Source organism: Plecotus auritus (assembly GCF_963455305.1).
Source record: "Plecotus auritus genome assembly, chromosome: 4".
Lineage (NCBI taxonomy): Eukaryota > Metazoa > Chordata > Mammalia > Chiroptera > Vespertilionidae > Plecotus > Plecotus auritus.
In genome coordinates this window covers 116,566,379-116,587,063 of record NC_137775.1, presented here as the reverse complement: position 1 = coordinate 116,587,063, position 20,685 = coordinate 116,566,379, and the positions used below count along the sequence as shown (strand labels likewise).

The 20,685-nt window shown below is 36.5% G+C and overlaps 1 protein-coding gene across 1 annotated transcript in view; it reads left to right on the top strand.

Annotated features, from left to right (window-relative positions):
• Positions 1 to 19,229, top strand: part of ASZ1 (ankyrin repeat, SAM and basic leucine zipper domain containing 1) — a gene marked incomplete at both ends in the record, with an annotated part of 105,051 nt that extends 85,822 nt beyond the window's left edge. The window contains 3 exons of the mRNA XM_080664171.1: positions 3,960 to 4,065; positions 15,533 to 15,646; positions 19,077 to 19,229. Coding sequence (XP_080520297.1) covers positions 3,960 to 4,065; positions 15,533 to 15,646; positions 19,077 to 19,229 — 373 coding nt within the window. The remainder of the gene's footprint in view (positions 1 to 3,959; positions 4,066 to 15,532; positions 15,647 to 19,076) is intronic.
• Positions 19,230 to 20,685: the final 1,456 nt, after the last annotated feature.

Sequence of the window (20,685 nt, the reverse complement as noted above, 5' to 3'; positions counted from 1 at the left end):
AAAAGTCATCTGTGAAACCATTTGGTCTAGGACTTTTGTTTGTTGGAAGTTTTTTGATTACTGCTCCAATTTCTTTAGTTGTAATCAGTCTGTTCAGATAGTTCGTTTCTTCCATTTTGGGAGAGTTTATGTCACTAGGAATTTTTATATATCTTTCAGATTGTTTAATTTGTTGGCATATCATTGTTGGTAATATTTTCTTATAATCCTTTGTATTTCTGTGTCTCCTCTTTCACTTCTGATTTTATTTACTTAAGTCCTCTCTTTTTATTTCTTGATAGGACTTAAAGGTTTATCAATCTTGTTTATCTTTCAAAAAACAGCTTTTGGTTTCATTTATCTTTCATATTGTTTTTGAATACTCTATTTTGTATATTTCTGCTTTGATTTTTATTATTTCCTTTCTTCAACTCACTTTGAGCTTTGTTTGTTGTTGTTGTTTTTTCTAATTCCTTTAAGTGTAAGGTTAGATTGTTGGATTTTGTTTGTTTGTTTGTTTCTTGAGGTAGGCCTTTGATGGTATGAATTTCTCTTTTTAGGACTGCTCTTGCTGTGTTTCATACATTTTGGATTGTTGTTTTCATTTTTTTTTTGTCTGAAGGTAATTTTTTACTTCTTCCTTCAGCTCATTGTTAACCAATATTTGTTTAGTAACATGTTATTTAGCTTCCATGTGTTTAATTTTTTTCTTAAAATTGATTTCTAATTTCATATGATTATGGTCAAATAAGATTGATATGATTTCAGTCTTCTTAAATTTATTGAGATTTTGTTTTGTGTGCTAACGTGTTGTCTATCCTAGGAAATGTTTCATGTGCCCTTGAAAAGAATGTATATTCTGCAGCTTTGGGGTGAAATGCTCAAGTTTAAAGTATTTTCTATAAACTGCCTATTTTTCAACATATAAGAAAAAAGACTCATTTTAAATTAAAATACTATATAAGTTCTAGCAATGTCTTAGAGAAAATTTTGCTGTTAAGTTTCATTGGAGGCAGATCTTGCTTGCTATTTTATAACCTTTTCTCCTAGAAACAACATGAAAGAAACTTTGTACAGTGTATAGTTAAAACTTCTGCCTTATAAGAAGTACCTTGTTTGCACTCAGAAGTACCTTTTGGTCCCATAGTAGTAGTTTTGTGTGCATTTTTATTATAGTACATACTGCTAAATGATGCAGTAAGGTTATTTCACACTCTTGTCAACTCTTGATATTAATGTCCTATTTTTTGTCATTCCACTAGAATGTAATATCTTATAATCCTTTGTTTATTATCTATTAAAATTTTATTTTTTATTTTTCTTTTAATTGCCTATTCATACCCTTGGTCCACTTTTGTATTGGGTTGTGTAGCTTTTACTGTAAATTGGCTTCTGTTACTGAAACTAATCTAGTCACCAGTGTCTCTTCATTGCTTGACCTCTTCCTCATTCTTGAATCCATCCCCTTCATTGTCTTTCATAACAGACCTTAACTCCTGATTTTCTTCTTCTCAGGCTACTTTTCCTTTTATAAGTTTTTTTTTTTTTTTTTTTTTTACCTCTGTCAACTCATCCCTCTTCACAATATGTATTTTTATGTCTTCTTCATAATGACAGTTTTGATTTTTGTTTAGTGACCAAATTACAGATGCCTCTAATACTACTGTGGTTTGTGTCTCCATTCACAATTGATGGAAAGACTGAATTTCTGTTAGAGATTAGTGAAAATAAAGATGTAAATTTTTCCTATCTAAGTTCACCAGCTCCCTGAATTCTATCTGGCCTCATGAGCGTGTGGACCTCAGCATAGGTACACCTATAAGACTGCCACTTTCTGCCCTGGCCAGTTTGGCTCAGTGGATAGAGCTTTGGCCTGAGGACTCAAGGGTCCTGGGTTCGATTCTGGTCAAGGGCATGTACCTTGGTTGTGGGCACATCCCCAAGAGGGGGGTGTGCTGTGCAGGGGGCAGCTGAATCGCTGTTTCTCATCGATGTTTCTAACTCTTTATCCCTCTCCCTTCCTCTCTGTAAAAAATCAATAAAATATATTTTTAAAAAAAGACTGCCACTTTCTATTGCTTACTGGTCATTTCCACCTACATATCTCATATCATTGACATCATCATTATAATTAAATTTATTTAAATGTCATGTATATGCTAGACAAAATGCTAGATGCTTTTCATACATTACCTCCTTCAGTCTTCTTTAGAGTTCTATTATCTCAATTCTAGAGATACAGAAACATTTCGGCTGAAGATTAGGCTTTCCCAAGATTGTAAATGTGGAAGCTGAATTCAGATTCAGGTCTTTCTGACTCTAGAGCCTCTGTCCTTAATTGTTATGTCATAATATTATATCTTTATCCCACTTCCCTACCCGACCCCTAGATTCAATTCCCTATTGGTGCTACCATCTTCCATTGAAACTAAACAGAATCATTCTAGACTTTCCCTTTCTTTTACATGCAACCTATCACCAAGTTTTTCAGTTTATCCTCCAGAATGTTTCTCTCAATCATTATCTACCCCTCCCCTCAAACAGACTGCCACTGTTAGATCCTTAGATTAAGCTTTTCTTCATCATCTCTTAGATCAGTGATTTTCAACCTCTTCCATCTCATGGCACATATAAACTAATTATTAAAATTTTGATCTGACAAAAAAAATAGGTTTAATTTTGACTCATTCACATAGATGGCTGTTGTGTTGGCTGTTGTCATTTTTTTCACTTAACATTGTAAGGGAAAAGAGGTCAGTGCCCCTGACTAAATAGTCAGGTATTACATGTTTTAAATTTTCTTGTGGCACACCAATTAAAAATCGCTGTCGTATATGGATGTGACCATTAGTATCCTACTTACTCTTCTCTACTTTCACTTTCATGTTCCTTTAAACTACACCAGTTCTCAAATAAGCTTTCTTATACAAAAATCTGATTTTCTACTTTTCTATTTAAATTCCTTTAATAACTCGTACCTTATAAAGAAGATAAAATTCAGTTCCTTAGCATGTCACAAAAGTTCCTTAAATAAATGGTTATGTCTATCCTCTTTCCTTACTACTTTCCCATACTTGTGCTTTAGTTATATCTTGGTGACCTCCTGCTCTCATACTTTTGCACCTGCTATTCTCTCCATCCATAATTCCTTCTCTTCCTTACCTTTATTACTTTCTCTTCCTTCCTTACAAACCTATTCTACTGCTCCACACTCAATTCAAGTTACCATCTCTATGAAGCACTACTAATTCCCTATTCCCATTATGCTTTCATTATTTCTGTGTTTTAGATGCCTCCACTATAAACTTAGGTTAACAACATCTACCTTAAAGGAGTTGTTATGAGGAATTAAAGGAATAATAAATGTAAAATAACTAGTGCAGTGCCTTTAGATAGTACTCAAAATCGGTCCTCTAACACTCCTTCTTCATTTAACTCTGTGAATAATGATGTTATAATTGAACTAGAGGCCTGGTGCATGGATTCATGCACCGGTGGGATCCCTTGGCCTGGCCTGCGGGATCAGGCCGAAAGCAGCTCTCTGACATCCCCTGAGGGGCCCCAGATTTCAAGAGGGAGGTTCTCGGGTGACACACCCCAGAATCGGGCTCTCTCCTCTCTGGTGCTGGGTGTATCACCTGAGAACCACCGCTGCCAAGTGACTGCAGCTCGGCAGCTCCTGCGTTGAGTGTCTTAACCCCTGGTGGGCAGTGCACATCATAGCTACTGGCCAGTCTGCCGGTCGCTTAGGCTTTTCTGTATATATAGATACTTGCCTTGCATTCTGAACTTGGAGATCTTCAAGATTAGAGATTTGGTTTACTTTGTATATTCAATGTCTGTTTCAGTTTCTGATACATATTAGCTATTCTATGAATAAATTTTAGAGAATATAACATATTATGACTAGACACTGAGTAGCACAGTAGAGTGAAGTAAATGGCTTACATGTGTGATTCCTGTTTGTTTCCTCTTTTTAGTGGTGATGAGTTCCTCAACTTTCTTCTGAAATTAAACAAACAATGTGGCCATTTAATAACAGCTGTACAGAATATCATTACTGAGTTGCCTGTAAATTCTCACAAGGTATTCTACAAAAGTTAAGTGAAGAAAAGTATGAATGCTGAAGAACATTTCAGATAAGTCTATGATAATTAGTAATAGCAGTGATATGTTAAAATTGTATTTTTATTCTAAAAAATCATATAAGATCTCAATAAGTAAATATGTTTACTGTTACTCCTTTAGATACTTATTAATTGAAAAACTTTTGTCTGCTAGTCCTCAAGAAAAGGAAAATGAGTCAGACTAAAAATTAAACTGATCTGTTTATTGTACTTACTATGTGTTCTAAAGGGAATTTAGAACAAATTTAAAATAAAAAGTGACAGGAGACCCAAGTGGAAGTTGAAACAAAACATTATTGAGTGTTACTAAAAACCATATCAACTCCTAACCGGTTTGGCTCAGTGGATAGAGCATTGGCCTGCAGACTGAAGGGTCCCAGGTTCGATTCTGCTCAAGAGCATGTACCTTGGTTGCAGGTACATCTCCAGTAGGGGGTGTGTAGGAGGCAGCTGATGGATGTTTCTAACTCTCTATCCCTCTCCCTTCCTCTCTGTAAAAAATCAATAAAAATATATTTTAAAAAACCCAACCATATCAATATATAAAGGTGTTTTAGCCCGACCAGCTTGGCTTAGTGGTTGAACATTGGCCTATGACCCAGGAGGTCACCGTTCAATTCCCTATCAGGGCACATGCCCAGGTTGTGGGCTCAATCCCCAATATGGGGCATGCAGGAGGCAGCCGATCAATGATTTTCTGTCATCATTGATGTTTCTCTCTCTCCCTCTCTCTTACTTTCTGAAATCGATAAAAATATATTTGAAATATATATATGGTGTTTTAATGAAGGAAATTTTACTTTTTAAAATCTTTTTTATTCTTTAATTACAGAAGACATATATTATTATATTTATTTCAGGTGTACACCCCAGTGGTCCAGCCGTGGGCAAACTACGGCCCGCGGGCCGGATCCGGCCTGTTCAGCTGTTCTATCTGGCCCGTGGAGTGGAAAGAGTGGAGGGTTCTCTTGCTCTCCCCTCCGCTCCTTTACTTTGAATTTATATTAGTTCACACAAACACTCCATCCATGCTTTTGTTCCGGCCCTCCGGTCCAGTTTAAGAACCCATTGTGGCCCTCGAGTCAAAAAGTTTGCCCACCCCTGGTCTATGCCATGGTTCCATGTCTCTGGACCTAGTTTGTTCATCAGTTTATTTTGTTCATTAGACTCCACATATAAGTGAAATCCTATATAATAAAGAGGTAATATTCAAATTGACCATCACTCCAACACACAAGATGGCCGCCACAAGATGGCCATCAGGGGAGGGCAGTTGTGGGAGATCAGGCCAGCAGGGGAGGGCAATTGTGGGTGATCAGGCCTGCAGGGGAGGGCAGTTAGGGGGGACCGGGCCAGCAGGGGAGGGCAGTTAGGGGGGACTGGTCCAGCAGGGGAGGACAGTTAGGGGCAACCAGGCCGGCAGGGGAGGGCATTTAGGGGGGACCAGGCTGGCAGGGGAGTAGTTAGGGGGTGATCAGGCTGGCAGGCAGAAGTGGTTAGGGACAATCAGGCAGGCAGGCGAGTGGTTGGGAGCCAGCAGTCCTGGATTGTGAAAGGGCTGTCCCAGATTGGAGAGGGTGCAGGCTGGGCTGAGGGACACCGCCCCCCCCCCCCCCCGTGCACAAATTTCGTGCACCGGGCCTCTAGTCAAGTAATATTTGTCTTTTTCTGACTGGCTTATTTCACTTAGTATAATAATCTCCAGTCCATCCATGCTGTCTCAAAGGGTAAGAGATTCTTCTTTTTACAGCTGAATAGTATTCCATTGTGTAAATGCGTCGCAGTTTTTTTATGCACTCTTCTACTGATGGGCATTTGGGCTGTTTCCAGATCTTAGCTACTGTAAATAATGCTGTTATGAACATAGGGGTGCATATATACTTTCTGATTGGTGTTTTGGCATTCTTAGGCTATATTCTCAGAAGTAGAATCACTGACACTTCCATTTTTTTATTTTTTTAGGAAACTCCCTACTGTTTTCCCACCAGCAGTGTATTAGGGTTCTGTTTTCTCCATATTGTCACCAGTATTTGTTGTTTGTTGATTTATTGATGGTAGCCATTATGACAGCTGTGAGGTGATATCTCATTGTCATTTTAATTTGCATCTTTCTGATGATTAGTGAAATTGAGCATTTTTTCATATATCTCTTGGCCATCGGTATGTCCTCTTTGGAGAAGTGTGTATTCAGTTCCTTTGCCCATTTTTTATTAATTGGATTGATTGTCTTCCTTTTGTTGAGATGTATAAGTTTTTATATATTATTGGATATAGAGGGTTCCCTTTGAGAAAGGTTTCTTTTGCTGCACAGAAGCTTTTTAGTTTGATGTGGTCCCATACATCTATTTTTTCCTTTGTTTCTCTTGTCCTTAGTGATATATCAATGAAAATTCTACTATGTGAGATGTCTGATATTTTGCTGCCTACATTTTTTAGGATTTTTATGGTTTCTTTTACAGTTCGTGACTTCCATTTAAGTCTTATACTTTTTGAGTTTACTCTTGTGTATGGTTTAAGTTGATGGTCTGGTTTCATTTTTTTGTATGTATCTGTCCAAATTTTCCCAGCACCATTTATGCAACATACTGTCTTGACTCCATTTATGCGCTTGCCTCCTTTGTTGAATATTAATTGAGCTTAATGGCCTGGGTCAATTTCTGGGTTCTTGGTTATGTTGCATTGTTCTATATGCCTGTTCTTGTGCCAGTACTAGACTGTTTTGATTACAGTGACTTCGTAATATTACTTGACATCCAATATTGTGATCTCTCCAACTTTATTCTTCTTTCTTGAGATTGTTGTGGCTATATGGGGTCATATAAAGTTTTGGAATATTTGTTCTATATCTGTGAAATATACTGTTAGTATTTTCATAGGGATTGCATTGAATCTATAGATTGTTTTGGGTAGTATAGGCATTTTAATTATGTTAATTCTATCAATCTGTAAACACGGCATATTCTACTTGTTTCTATCTTCCTCTGTCTCTTTTTTCAATGTCCTGTAATTTTCTGAGTACAGATCTTTTACCTCCTTGGTTAAGTTTATTCCTAAGTATCTTATTTTTTGTTGTTGTTGCAATGGTAAATTGGATTGTTTTTAGTTTCTCTTTCTGAAAATTCATTACTGGTATATAAAAATGCCATCAATTTCTGGGTATTAATTTTGTACCCTGCTACACTGCCGAATTCATTTATTAAATCCAATAGTTTTATAGCGGAGTTTTTAGGGTTTTTTTATGGACAGTATCATGTTATCTATGAATAATGAGAGTTTACTTCCTTTTTTTCCAATTTGGATGTCTTTTATCTTTTCTTCTTGTCTGATCACTTTGGCAGGACTTCGAGGAACAAGCGGGCTAGATCCCCACTAGGGGCTGTGAGGAGAAGCAGCCAATCAATGATTCTCATCATTGATGTTTCTATCCTTCCCTCTCCCTTCCTCGCTGAAATCAATAAAAATATATTTTTATAAAAAAAAGAGGTGAAAGTGGACATCCTTGTCTTGTTTCTGTTCTTAGGGTAAATGCTTTCAGTATTTGCTCATTCAATATGATGTTGGCTGTAGGTTTTTCATATATGGCCTTTATTATGTTGAGATATTGCCTATAATCCCTCTATACCACTTTACTGAGAGTTTTTATTGATAATGGGTGTTGAGCCTGGCCAGCATGGCTCAGTGGTTGAGAGCATTGACCTGTGAACTGGGAGGTCACGGTTCAATTCCTGGTCAGGGCACATGCCCAGGTTGCAGGCTCGATCCCCAATAGAGGGCTTGCAGGAGGCAGCCAATCAGTGATTCTCTCTCATCATTGCTGTTTCTATCTCTCATTCTCCCTTCCTCTCTGAAATCAATTTAAAAAAAAAGTGGGTGTTGGATTTTATCAAATGTTTTTTCTGCATCTATTGATATGATCATGTGATTTTTGTCTTTCAATTTGTTTATGTGATGCATCACATTTATTGATTTGTGAATATTGTACCAGCCTTGCCCTGGAATAAATCCCACTTGATCATGGTATATGATCTTTTTAATATATTGCTGGATCTAATTTGCTAATATTTTGTTGATGATCTTAGCATCTATGTTATCAGGTATATTGGCCTGTAATTCTCTTACTTTGTAGTGTCATTCTTAGGTTTTGTAATTAAGATAGTGCTGGCCTCATAAAAAGAGCTTGGAAGTGTTCCTCCTGGATTTTTTGGAATAGTTTGAGAAAGATAAGTGTTAGTTCTTTGAAATATTGGTAGAACTCCCCTGCGATGCCATCCAGGCAAGAGATTTTATTTGCTGGGAGATTTTTGTTCTTTTTGTTTTTTTAATTATTGCTTTAATTACATCAGTTGTTATTGGCCTAGGTTTTCTGATGCCTTCTGATTGAGTTTTGGATGATTGTATATTTCCAGGAACTTGTCCATTTCGTCCATGTTGCCCAGCTTGTTGGCACATAGTTGAGTTGTTCATAGTATTTTCTTACAATCCTTTGTATTTCTGTGGTGTCAGTCGTTATTTCATCTCTTTTGTTTCTGATTTTATTTATTTGGGTCCTCTATCTTTGTTTCTTGATGAGTCTGGCTAGCTATTCATCCATCTTATTTTATTTTTCAAAGAACCAGCTCTTGATTTTATAGATTTTTTGTATTGTCTTATTAGTTTCAATGTCAGTTATTTCTCCTCTGATCTTTATTATTTCCTTCTATTTCCTCTGGGCTTTTCTTTTTGTTCTCTTTTTATTTCTTTTAGTTGTAGGGTTAGATTGTTTATTTGAGATTTTTCTTGTTTCTGGACTGTAATGCTATGAACTTCTCTCTTGGGACTGCTTTCACTGTGTCCCATAAATATTTGGGTTGTTGTGTGTTCATTTCCATTTGTTTCCAGGATGTTTTTTATTTATTTCTTGATCTCATTTGTAACCCAATAATTGTTTAATAGCTTACTATTTGGCCTCCATGTGTTTGAATGTTTTTGAGTTTTTTTATTGTAGTTGATTTCTAGTTTCATGTGGTGTGATCCAAGAAGTTCCTTGATATAACTTCAGTCTTCTTGAACTTGTAGAGACATATTTTGTGTCCTAACATGTGATCTATCTTTGACAATGTCCCAATGCACTTAAGAATAATATTCTGCTGCTTTGGGATTAAATGTTCAGCAAATATCAGTTGAATCAATCTGATCAACTGTGTCATTTAAGTCTCTTTTTCTTCGTTGTTTTTTTGTCTAGAACATCTATCCAGGGGTCCTCAAACTACGGCCCGCGGGCCACATGCAGCCCGCTGAGGACATTTATCCGGCCCGCCGGGTGCCGCTGCCTTTCCTGCTTAGCAGCCGACTGGCCCCGGGCCCGCAGTGTGCATAGGAATTTGTTCATAGTTGTTTTTTTTGTTTTTTTTTTTAACTATAGTCCGGCCCTCCAATGGTCTGAGGGACAGTGAACTGGCCCCCTGTTTAAAAAGTTTGAGGACCCCTGATCTATGCAGTGATATCAGTGCAGAGTTCAAGTCCCCTACTATGACTGTTCTGCTGTCTCTCTCCCTTAAAATCCTTCCTGAGTTATTTTATATACCTACTAGAGGCCCGATGCACGAAATTCATGCAAGGGGCTTGGCCCTCGCAGCCCTGGCTGCCTCAGCCCTCGCAGCCCCGGCTTCATCTGAAAGGTCGTCTGGATGGTTGTTACACTGTCAGGTCTAATTAGTATATTAGCTCTTTATTATATAGGAGGATATATATTTAGCTGCTTCTATATTGGGTGCATATATGTTTACTAGTGTTTCTTTGTCTTCTTATTTTGCTAGCCTCACTGTGTTAGTTTTATTTATTAGGTAGAGCTGTTACATCTCTCAGGCTTCATAGAGTGGCCTAATGTAGTAGGTATTCCTCTCTCTCTAAAATAAAGTAAAAACATATTTAAAAACATCTCTCCCTCTCCCTTCCTCTCTCTCTAAAATAAGTAAAAACAACTACAAAAGAAAAGAGAATTAGTAAAAAGAAAAGAGAACAAGAATAAGTGAAAAAGAATGAAATGAAATAGTAATAATAAAATAAAAATGAATACTAGTAGAGCAGAGAGGAAGAGGAAAGATTCTGAAAGGAAAGAAGGGAGAGAAAAAATAAGAATAAAGTGGGGAAAACGAAAACAGTAAAAAAGAAAGAAAAAAGTATAGAAAGGTAAAAAGAAGTGGAAGATTAAGCAAAAAAAAAAAAAAAACAGAGTAAAAAAAAAAAAGAGGCAACTAAGAAATATGAAAGAGAGGAGAAAAAAGGGAAAAGAGAAAAATAATAATACCAAAGCAAAAAAAAAAAATTAAAGATAATAATGAAAAAACAAACACCAAAAAAAGTCAATATGTGAAGTTTGTCTCGGCAGATTTGAGTGCCTGCTAGGATTTCCCTTTCAATCCTGCTCTTAATGTTATCTGAGGCTAACTTTTTTGTATGCGTATTTTAGGTCTCCCTGGAGGTACTTTTGTGCTAACCAGTCAGAAGCTGTCCAAGTTGGCCCTCTGTGCCCTTTTCAAAGCTTTGGAGCAATCTACAGCTTATGGCTGCCTCCCCTGGGCTTGGCTGCCCATTGGGAGGTGCCAAATTGAGCTCCAGGGCTGGTTTCTTAGTAGCACGGGACCTATAGTGTGTCAGCAAATGTTTAGACTTCAGGGAAGAAGGTGGTTGTGTACCAATATTATTTCCCTGCCCTTGGTTGGGTGAAGTCCCTCTTAGGCTGTGGGTGTCTGCTGGAATCCAGGAGTTTCTGTCAGCTCTCCTGGAACACGGAAGTACCAGCCAGTTTCCCTGGAAAGTGGGGCGCGTGTTCCCACCCCAAAGCCGGCTACTGATGCTCCCTGAGACTACTGCCCCCTGAGACTGCTGTCTTCTCAGCAGGGATGGAGATGCAGGGTTGCTAGATTCCAGAGGGTGCAGTGAGTGGGATTCCTTAGGGTAGGGTGAGCTGTATACCAGGAGGCTGGGTGTTAGCCTTTCCCCAGGCTTCTGCTGTTGAGAGGGGCTTATGCCTCTAAGGAAAAATGGTTGCTGTGATATGGGTGTTGGGGCATGGCGGGGAACTCAGCACAGGTATCCCAGCAGCCACCTTCCCTGTGACTCTCCCCAACTCCTTCTACCCCTGTCTCTCCTTAGGTAACTCTAGTCTGCACTGTCATCCCTCTGCTGAAACCTAGGGGGAATGTCTGTAACAAAAGTACTGTGCACTAGACCTTTAAAGAAAGTGGCTTTGTCTCTGAGCAGCTCAGGTTGCTGCATGGGCAACTGTTCCCAGCTCTGGCTGTCTGGGCTGGTGAGCCCTGCCTGGTGTCCATCCCCTCTCCTGCTGGGGCAGCCTTCCTCCCTCTTGGTCCAGCGCTCCTAATATCTGGGCCAGCACCTCTCATTTTCCCGCCCTTCTTACCAGTCTCGAGGTGGCTTCTGCCTTTCCTATTTAAATGTCTTTTCTTCAGGCAGTCTTCAACTGGTATTTCATGGTGAGTATTCCCCAATTTAGTTTTAATTACAGTTGATTCTGGATGGAGGTAGGAGAAAGATCCACTTACTCTGCTGACATCTTCTAATTCTCTCTCAGTGCCTATTGTTCATATTTTTCATCTTATCTTTTTTTTCTTCCTCTTAAAAAATACTCATTGACATTTCATATAATACTGGTTTGGTGATGACTAATTCCTTTAGCTTTCTTTGTATGGGGAGCTCTTTATCAATCCTTCAAATCTAAATGATAACTTCACTGGGTAGAATAATCTTGGTTGTAGTCTTTGCTTTTTATCACTTTGAATATTTCTTACAAATCCTTTCTGGCCTGAAAGGTTTCTGATAAGAAATCAACTGCCAGTCTTATGGAATCTCCTTTGTTGATTACTAACAGCTTCTCTTTTGCTACTTTTAAGATTCTCTCATTGTCTTTAATCTTTTGCATTTTAATTGATGTGTCTTGGTGTTTATCTCTTTGGGTTCATCTTGTATAGGCCTCTCTGTGCTTTCTGGACTTGTATGTTTATATCCTTTACCCGGTATGGGAAGTTTTCTCTCATTATTTTTTCAAATAAATTTTCAATTTCTTGCTCTCACCTCCTCTGGCAGCCTCATGATGCAAATGTTAATACAGTAAACCCTTGATTTTGTGGACCTCAATTTAATGGACTTTGGATTTAATGGATAAAATTTCTAGTCCATGTGTCATATGTGAAAATTAACACCCTGTTAATTTAAAAATGTTTTTTACCAAAATTTGCTCATAATTAAAATAATAGGTAAATTTTTGTTAATTCACTGTTATTTTAAACAAATTTTAACAAATAGACCATATTTTGGAAAAACACTGTAGTAATTTCACTGACATACATAAATATTATATATCTACAATTATAGTCTATATTTACATATTTTAAAAAATATATTTTTGTTTCAGAGAGGAAGTGGGGGAGAGAGAGATAGAAACATCAATGATGAGAGAGAATCATTGATTGGCTGCCTCCCGCATGGCCCCTACTGGGACTTGAGTCTACAACCTGGGCAAGTGCCCTGACTAGGAATCGAACTGTGACCTTTTGGTTCCTAGGTGGATGCTCAACCACTGAGCCATGCCTGTCAGGCTATAGTCTATATATTTAATTCCGAGTCACCACTTGTAAACAATGTTTGCAGAATGATTAGCACATGATCACACCACTTTGTCCATGGTAATTGGTTCTGTTGTCCCATGGCATTACTTTCTGCAGCAGTTTTAATGTGCACTAGGCCACGCTCCAGCTCTGTGTATTTGTTTACTTGCGATGACTAGTGAATTCATGGAGTTAGTTGACCTATTCAGTATACATTAAAAATTTTTGTAATGCATATAGGAAACTTGTCTGTGAAATTAAACTTTTCATACATTCTTAATTTTAATTACACAAACATGTCTACATAAGTAAAAACCGGTAGACTAATTTGTCAATTTTTTAACATACTCATTTGGAAAACCTATTTTATTACATAATGGACTTTCACTTAAATAGATACGTCCTTGCTCAAATTAATCTGTTATATCGAGGTTTTACAGTATGCTCCTTATACTCTTCATTTTTTGGAGTCTTTTTTCTTTTTCTATTCTGATTGGGTGTTTTTTTGTTTCCTTATATTCCAAATCACTGATTTGATTCATTCTCAGCTTCATCTATTACTCTACTGTTAATTCCCTGAAAATTTTCCTTCATTCAGTTAGTGCATCCTTCATTTCTGACTGTCCTTTTTTATGCTATTGAAGCTCTCACTAAGTTCATTGAACATACTTATAACCAGTGTTTTGAATCCTGCATCTGGTAGGTTGCTTGTTTCCTTTTTTTTTTTTTTTTTTTTTTTTTTTTTTAGTTTTTTTCCCATAGTTTTGTTTTGTTCTTTCATTTGGGACATGTTTCTTTGTCTCCTTATTTTGCTACCGCCCCTATGTTAGTTTCATTTATTAGGTAGAGCTGTTACATCTCTCAGACTTCATAGAGTGGCCTAACGTAGTAGGTATTCTGTAGGGTCCAGTGGCACAGCCTCTTCGATCACCCAAACTGGGCACTCAAGATGTACCCCCCATGTGTGCTGTATACATACACCCTCCTCTTGTAGTTGAACCTTTATTGCTATTCACACATTAATAGGAGGTATTTATGCCTAGGCCAATCAGCTGCAAGGACTTCCATGACCACTGGCCACTGACCGCTGACCACTGTGGAGGATCAGCTATGCTGGGGCCCACCCCACTGAGCAGAATCCACTCATTCAGTGTGTTGCTTGTGGAGGTGATAGGGTGGTGGTGTGTTGATGCTGTCTGAAGCTGTACTGGCTCTGAGGCCTCCCTAGAGGTGCAGGCCACAGTCAGCTGCTGCCTGTGTTCTGCCTGGGTCCACCAAGCATGAGCTATAAAGCAATCTGCAGATGGCTGGTGCCTGTGCTGTGCTTAGAGGTACCCAGAAGAGGCCAAGCTGTGAACTAAGGCCAGCTGTGGCTAGTTCTGGGCCTAGGGCCACTTTGCAAGAGGTACAGGGCTCCCTAAGTCCAGATGCTGCTTATTTGTGAGATTTTAGAAAAATCTGAAGCATGAACCAAGATAGGTCATTCGTTTGGAAAAGCCCCTGGAAACAGCTTGGGTGGGCCCCAAAGTTGTGTGGGGCAGAGTCTCAGTGAATTACTAGGGTGGAGCAAACAGGTGAGGCAGGTTGTTGGAATCTCAGATATGGTGCCTGCCTACTGGCTCTGTGGGAGGTGGGCTCATCAAAGGAATGATAACCTCTGCCAGCACTTCTCTCTGGGATATAGCTGCCCCTCTAGCTCTTGCCCTGATGGTGGACAATTCAGTTCTTCCCTCTATGTCTCTGGTGCCTTTTGAGCTGCTGCCCCAGTGCTGGAATTCAGAAAGAGTGAGTCTCAATAAGTCTGTATGCAGATCCTTTAAAAGGAACTATCTGGGACTTCAGCAACTCTGCCCCCCTCATCCAACATTCCAGCTTTTAATTTTTGTTTTATTTTTTATTGGTTTTAGAAAGAGAGGAAGGGAGAGAGAAACATCCATTTGTTGTTCCACTTATTTTATGCAATCATTGGTTGATTCTTCCAGGTGCTCTGACCAGGGATTGAACCCTCAATCATGCATGGCATGTCAGGACAATGCTCTAACCAACTGAGCTACCCCACTAGGCCCCCTGCTGGTTTTTGCAGGGTCTTCTTTTCCTGGCACTGACCCTGGGCTGGGGGGCCTGGTGTGGGCTGGGATCCCTTGCTCTCCTCAGCAGAGACCTGTGCAGCCAAGATATCCCTGCCGATTTTTGTCTGCTACACCTGGGTGTAAGACCATCCCATTCTGAGTCTCTGCCCCTCTTACTAGTCTCAATGTGGCTTCTTCTTAAATTCCTAGTTGAAGAATTTGCATTCAGCCAGACTTCAGGCAGTTTCTAATGTTGGTTGTTCTGTAGTTTAGTTGTAATTTTGATATGGTTGTGGGAGGAGGCTGGAAATTTTAAATAGAGAAAATGTAAGTGACCCATAAAAGCAAACTTGGTTTGTAGAATTTTTTTTATGTGATTTGGCTTTAGTTTTATAGCTTTTCACTTTATAGTGAAAACACTTTACTGTACTTGTTTTCCTGTAATTTTTTATAACACTAATATGGGAATCTTGTCATTCTTCAAACTTTGATCATAATTTATTTTTCATAAATATTTTATTACTAATAGTCTCCATAAAATTATTATGTACTACATATATTTAGTAAATTCATCCACGAAACTGGGTTTGACTATTTATATAATGTTACTGACTTCTTTTTGGTGTTAGGATTTATCCTGAACAAAAATGCTTTTCTGTTAAATAATTTAATGCTGTATAATTTTTGTGGATATGACATTGTGAAAGTTGTTTTCTATTATTTAACATGCAACTTTTGAAAATATTGACAGATAGTACTTGAATGGGCTTCTCCTCGGAATTTTATTTCAGTTTGTGAAGAACTGGTTAGCAATGTTGAAGATTTGAGTGAAGAGGTCTGCAAACTAAAAGACTTAATTCAGAAGGTATATATTTAGCATAAAAATGGGGGAAATAATTTGCAGGATAGTATGTTAGACAATGAAGTAATTCTGACAAGAGCAACTTAAGCTACCACTAAACATTTGGAAAGAGACAGTTTCTAAAGGAAGAAGTATACCTAGGAAACAAATTTTGTCAGTCATCAAAGAAATGCAGACTAAAAAAACAATGATAGATCATTTTCATCTTTTACACGAGCAGGGATAAGTGTATTTACCCATTTCTGGCTAGAGTTCACCAAGCTGATAGTTTCATATGAGACAGGTATCACAATCCCTTTTAGAAACAGTTTGACAAGATGTGCTAAGAACCATAAAAATACTTGTATCTTTCAATAATAGTTTAATGAATCCAAAATTGTATGTACCATGAGTGTCCTATATTAGCAAAATGATTAAATAAATCATTGTACACTTATTATAATGATATGCAGCCAATTGAGAAAATAATGAAAAGCAAATATCAGCTTGTTAAAGATATGAAGTTATATTTGTAAGTTTTACTTACATGTAAATATGCAGATAAAAAATTACCAAAATGGAAGTTACTTAGTTGTGTTAATGAGATAAGACTGTGGATAAAAATATTTGGTCTGATTTTTAAAATATATTTTTATTTATTTCAGAGAAGAAGGGAGAGGGAGAAAGAGATAGAAACATCAATGATGAGAGAGAATCATTGATCAGCTGCCTCCTGCACACCCACACTGGGGATCGAGCCCATAACCTGGGCATATGCCCTGACGGGGAATCAAACCACGATCTCCTGGCTCATAGGTCGACACTCAACCACTGACCTACACCAGCTGGGCTATTTGTCCTACTTTTTAGACTTTCTATAATACCTTTTATAATTCAACTTTTTTAAAAAAAAGTATGGGCTTTTCTTGTTGTTATTGTTTCTATACTCACATAGAAGTATATATCTGGATTCAAAGACAAGTGATTTTCCCCCTTTTAGAAAATAAGCTGTAACAAAATTTAAGCTGCTGAAATTGGGAAATCTTTTGAAGATAGTTAACAAAGGAAAACACTTTTACCTGATTAAAGAAATCACTTCGAAGTTCTTCAAGTCTATTTAACAAATACATTTTATATCTATAAGGTTTTTTAATATGTGATGTGAACATTAGATTATGCATTAAATTTTATAGCATCAACTCATAAATTATTTCATATTTTCATAAAAGTTTTCCTCAAAATAAATTTGATACATGTTCCAAGTAATTGTCATTCTAGCTATTAACAAAGATATGTTCAGTCAAAAGAAGTCTTTTTAAAAAGTGAGCAGAAAATTGAGAAGCAAATTCTTAAAAAAATAGGAAAATAAAGATATTTTAAGTGGAGCAAATAAGCAATCTATTTCAAAATTATTATAGAGGCTACCTCCATTCCAGAGAATGAGGCATCACAGAAGTTATATTATCTCTTACATTTACTTATTCAACAAACATAAGAATGCCTTCTGTACATCAGGCAAATTGTGCTACACAGGCTATAGAGAGCCTGACTTGCTGAAAACATGAAAATTATAACATTGTTCATCTTCACTACATGCATCATCTGGAAGAATTGAAGGAAAATGGTATTGATTTTACTTAGTATGGTGTTTTTCATGGGAATCCAAGGGAAATTGGGAAGGAGTTATGTAAGAATATTTCCTGCAAAGTATCACCCTTTAATGTTTAATGTGGGAAATTCCCTAAGACATCTTTGCCTCTGATTGATAATTATTTGATTTCTTCAAGATTAAATGAAAACATTTTGGGGGCTTGGGTGGAAGATTGAGATGAAATTAGAGAGAGACCAGATTTTTCTTAAATGAATGAAATTAAGAAATACTGCTCTAGGGGTGACTTTGACTCTAAAACATAATCAAATCAGATATTATATTTATTTTAATGTGACTATAAACAGAAATTTCAGCTTTCTTTAGCTAAAGAGTAGACCTTTTTTCTGTGACACTCTTTACCTTGAGTCTGTACATTTCTATATGAGGACTAGCCTTGGTTTATAATAATAGCTTATACAGTTCTTTGGGAAGGAAAGTTAATTTTGGAGCAAGCTAGTGCATTGTTGTTTTTTCTGAATTAGTCTAAATCACCATAGTGAAATTTTATTTAAAGAACTTAAGAGCTTCCAAATTTGGAAATATGCTATCATGCCTTTTAGCTTATGATATTTGAAAGTTTACCAATAACTTTGGTAAAGTTAGGGAATTTTTAAAAGAACTATATGAGTTACCATAAGTATATGGAGATAACAGAGAGAGGGTAGGAGAGGTCGAGACTGGACTTTAGCACCACATTACTCTCTTTCAAACCAACACACTGACAAGCTCCTGTCAGAAAGGGTCATTCTAAGTAATTGGTTAATAAAAGGAATTACTGTCTCAGGATTCAGTAAATGGAGCATCAGTGTCAAAAAGGAATCTGTTGCTGAATGAAGCCATTTGGAAGTTAGACCAAGAATACAGTATTAATGAGATTGGCACTGATGTCTGTTTCTACTATAAATTGAAAATTAATTTTGCAGGCTTTTAAAATTAAATATTTACACTGTAGATTTTAGAAGTAGTTATTCTTGCTAATGATGAAAGTATTTGTCACCACTCCAGCACAGGATGCTTTTAGTAAATATTGCTCTATAAATGTGCCTGATTATTTTTATCTTTCAAGAATCTTTTGGTTTCTGTTCATTTTCTCTCTTCTACTCCTCCACCAACAACTGTCTCCTCTCTCTCCCTCTCCCTCGCTCTCCGTGTCCCCTCCTTCCCTCCCTTTCTTCCTCCCCCTCTCTCTTACACACACACACACACACACACGATTTGGGGGACATTTTAGCAAGAAAGGTCTGTGTATAGAAACTGAGAAACTGGGTCATGTACTTTCATTGTGGAAAAGTGCTAGAAAAACCACTTAGGTTTTTATTGATGTTTGTTCCTCAATTATATTTAAATAAAGGAATAAACTTGTAGCATTACCATCATATCTTACAGCTTTTGTTAAGATTTACATATTATAGGTACGTTGGTACGTTATAAGAACGGTTAACTTTTTTATAAGAAATCAAGTGATATTTAATACAGAAGGAAAAATGCAATGACCATTTCTTAGGTAGAAATAGAAACTTTAATATTAAAGAAACTTTATCTTATGACAAAAACATGATATGAAAATATAATAACTGTAAGAACATTTATTTTTAATGTGAAACTCATGGTTTACTATAATGGATCCTGGTAAAAAAAAAGACTAAAGGCATATGTGGTCACTTTAAATCTTACATAAGAATTTTGCATTGACTATATCTAAATCATGCATTAACATGGATATATTTTTTAAATCAAATATATTTCTATTTTCAGTGTACTATATATACATTAACTCTTCTTTTCCCTATGCAAAATATTTAGTTGCAAAACGAAAGAGAAAATGATCCAACTCATATACCACTAATAGAAGAAGTACCTACATGGAATAATAGAATTTTGAAGAAGACGGCTATTACAGTATGCGGATTTGGATTTCTTCTTTTCATTTGCAAGCTAACTTTCCAAAGAAAATAATTCTAATATTTATTTTGAGTATTGTATGTATATTTTATTTAAATAACCTTAAATGTTACTTTTAACCATTTGTGGCTCAATAAAACTACATTCTTTGCCAATATTCCACAGGAAAAATTATGATAGCATTGAGCAAGGGGTTTTTCTTTAGAAAGTGGTTTGTCACTTTGAGTTAAAATGTAATTTGTTATATTTTATGATAATTTTGATCACGCAGTAAGTTATGATTCTTAAGTTTGATCCTATGACTCTAAATCACATTCAAAATAAAAGTTTCATCTGATATTCTTTGACATTTAAAAAAAGCGTTTATTTTTCACAGTGCATCCTATAAAATCTGTAGTGTTCATTAATCAATAGCTTTCTTTTAGTCCTTATTTTCTCTCTCATTATTATGTAATAAGGACTTTCTTGTTTAATTTTGTAGTTATGTAACATTATTAGGAAATTATTAATTTTGAAAGTATTCCAGAGAATTTAAAGATAAAATGTAACATTTTTTGAATTCTAGTTTAAAATTCTAGGGAAAATGTTTTAAATATAAAGCAAAAAAAGAAGAAAATTTATGTAATGTATTTAATGGGAACATATGACATATACTGTGACATTCTTGAGGATGTTATACATTTGGCATAAAATTTCTCAAATCAGTGTAAATAAGTAATAACTTCTCTTTTTTTCTGAAAACAAAATATTCAGATTTTTAAAAAAATATGTTTTTATTGATTTTTAGAGAAGAAGGGAGAGAGAAACATCAGTGAGAGAGAAACATCGATCACTGCCTCCTGCATGCCCCCTACTGGGGACCCAGCCCACAACCCAGGCATATGCCCTGACCAGGAATATAGCCAGTGACCTCTTGATGCATGGGATGATGCTCAACCAATTGAACCATACCAGCCAGGGCATATTCAGATTTTAATAGTGATGTTAATCAAAGGGCAGACCCAAATTAGCAGGGAATATAGTAGTTAAATCTTGTTTGGCTTAGAAAAGATGCACTTGATCTACAACTATTGAAAGGTAAACATCAAGCAAAGGGGAAAATTATAGAAAGGAAGAACAGTATAAGGATGAATAATTAGTAGCAATTTCTGCTCTTAGTAATACCAAAGCAACAAGACTTGAATCATCATTCTTTTTCTGAAAATATACTCAACCATATATCATTGTAAAGAAGTTATGTCTGAAATTTTAACCTACGTGCCATACCATTTTTTTTTCTGATGTCCCTCATTCAAATGGGGTCAAGACTTAGAGCTAAACTGGAATATGAGTAGAATAGTTACTTCTTTTAACACATATATTTCACTACTAGCACAGCACTTAGGTTAAATTAAAGGTGTTTAATGTTAATTTTAGTTTCCTTAAAAGAACTGTAGGAAATGATACTATGACTGATTTTTAAAAAACTAGGAAAATGACAGACATGCTACTGATTGTATACTTATAATAC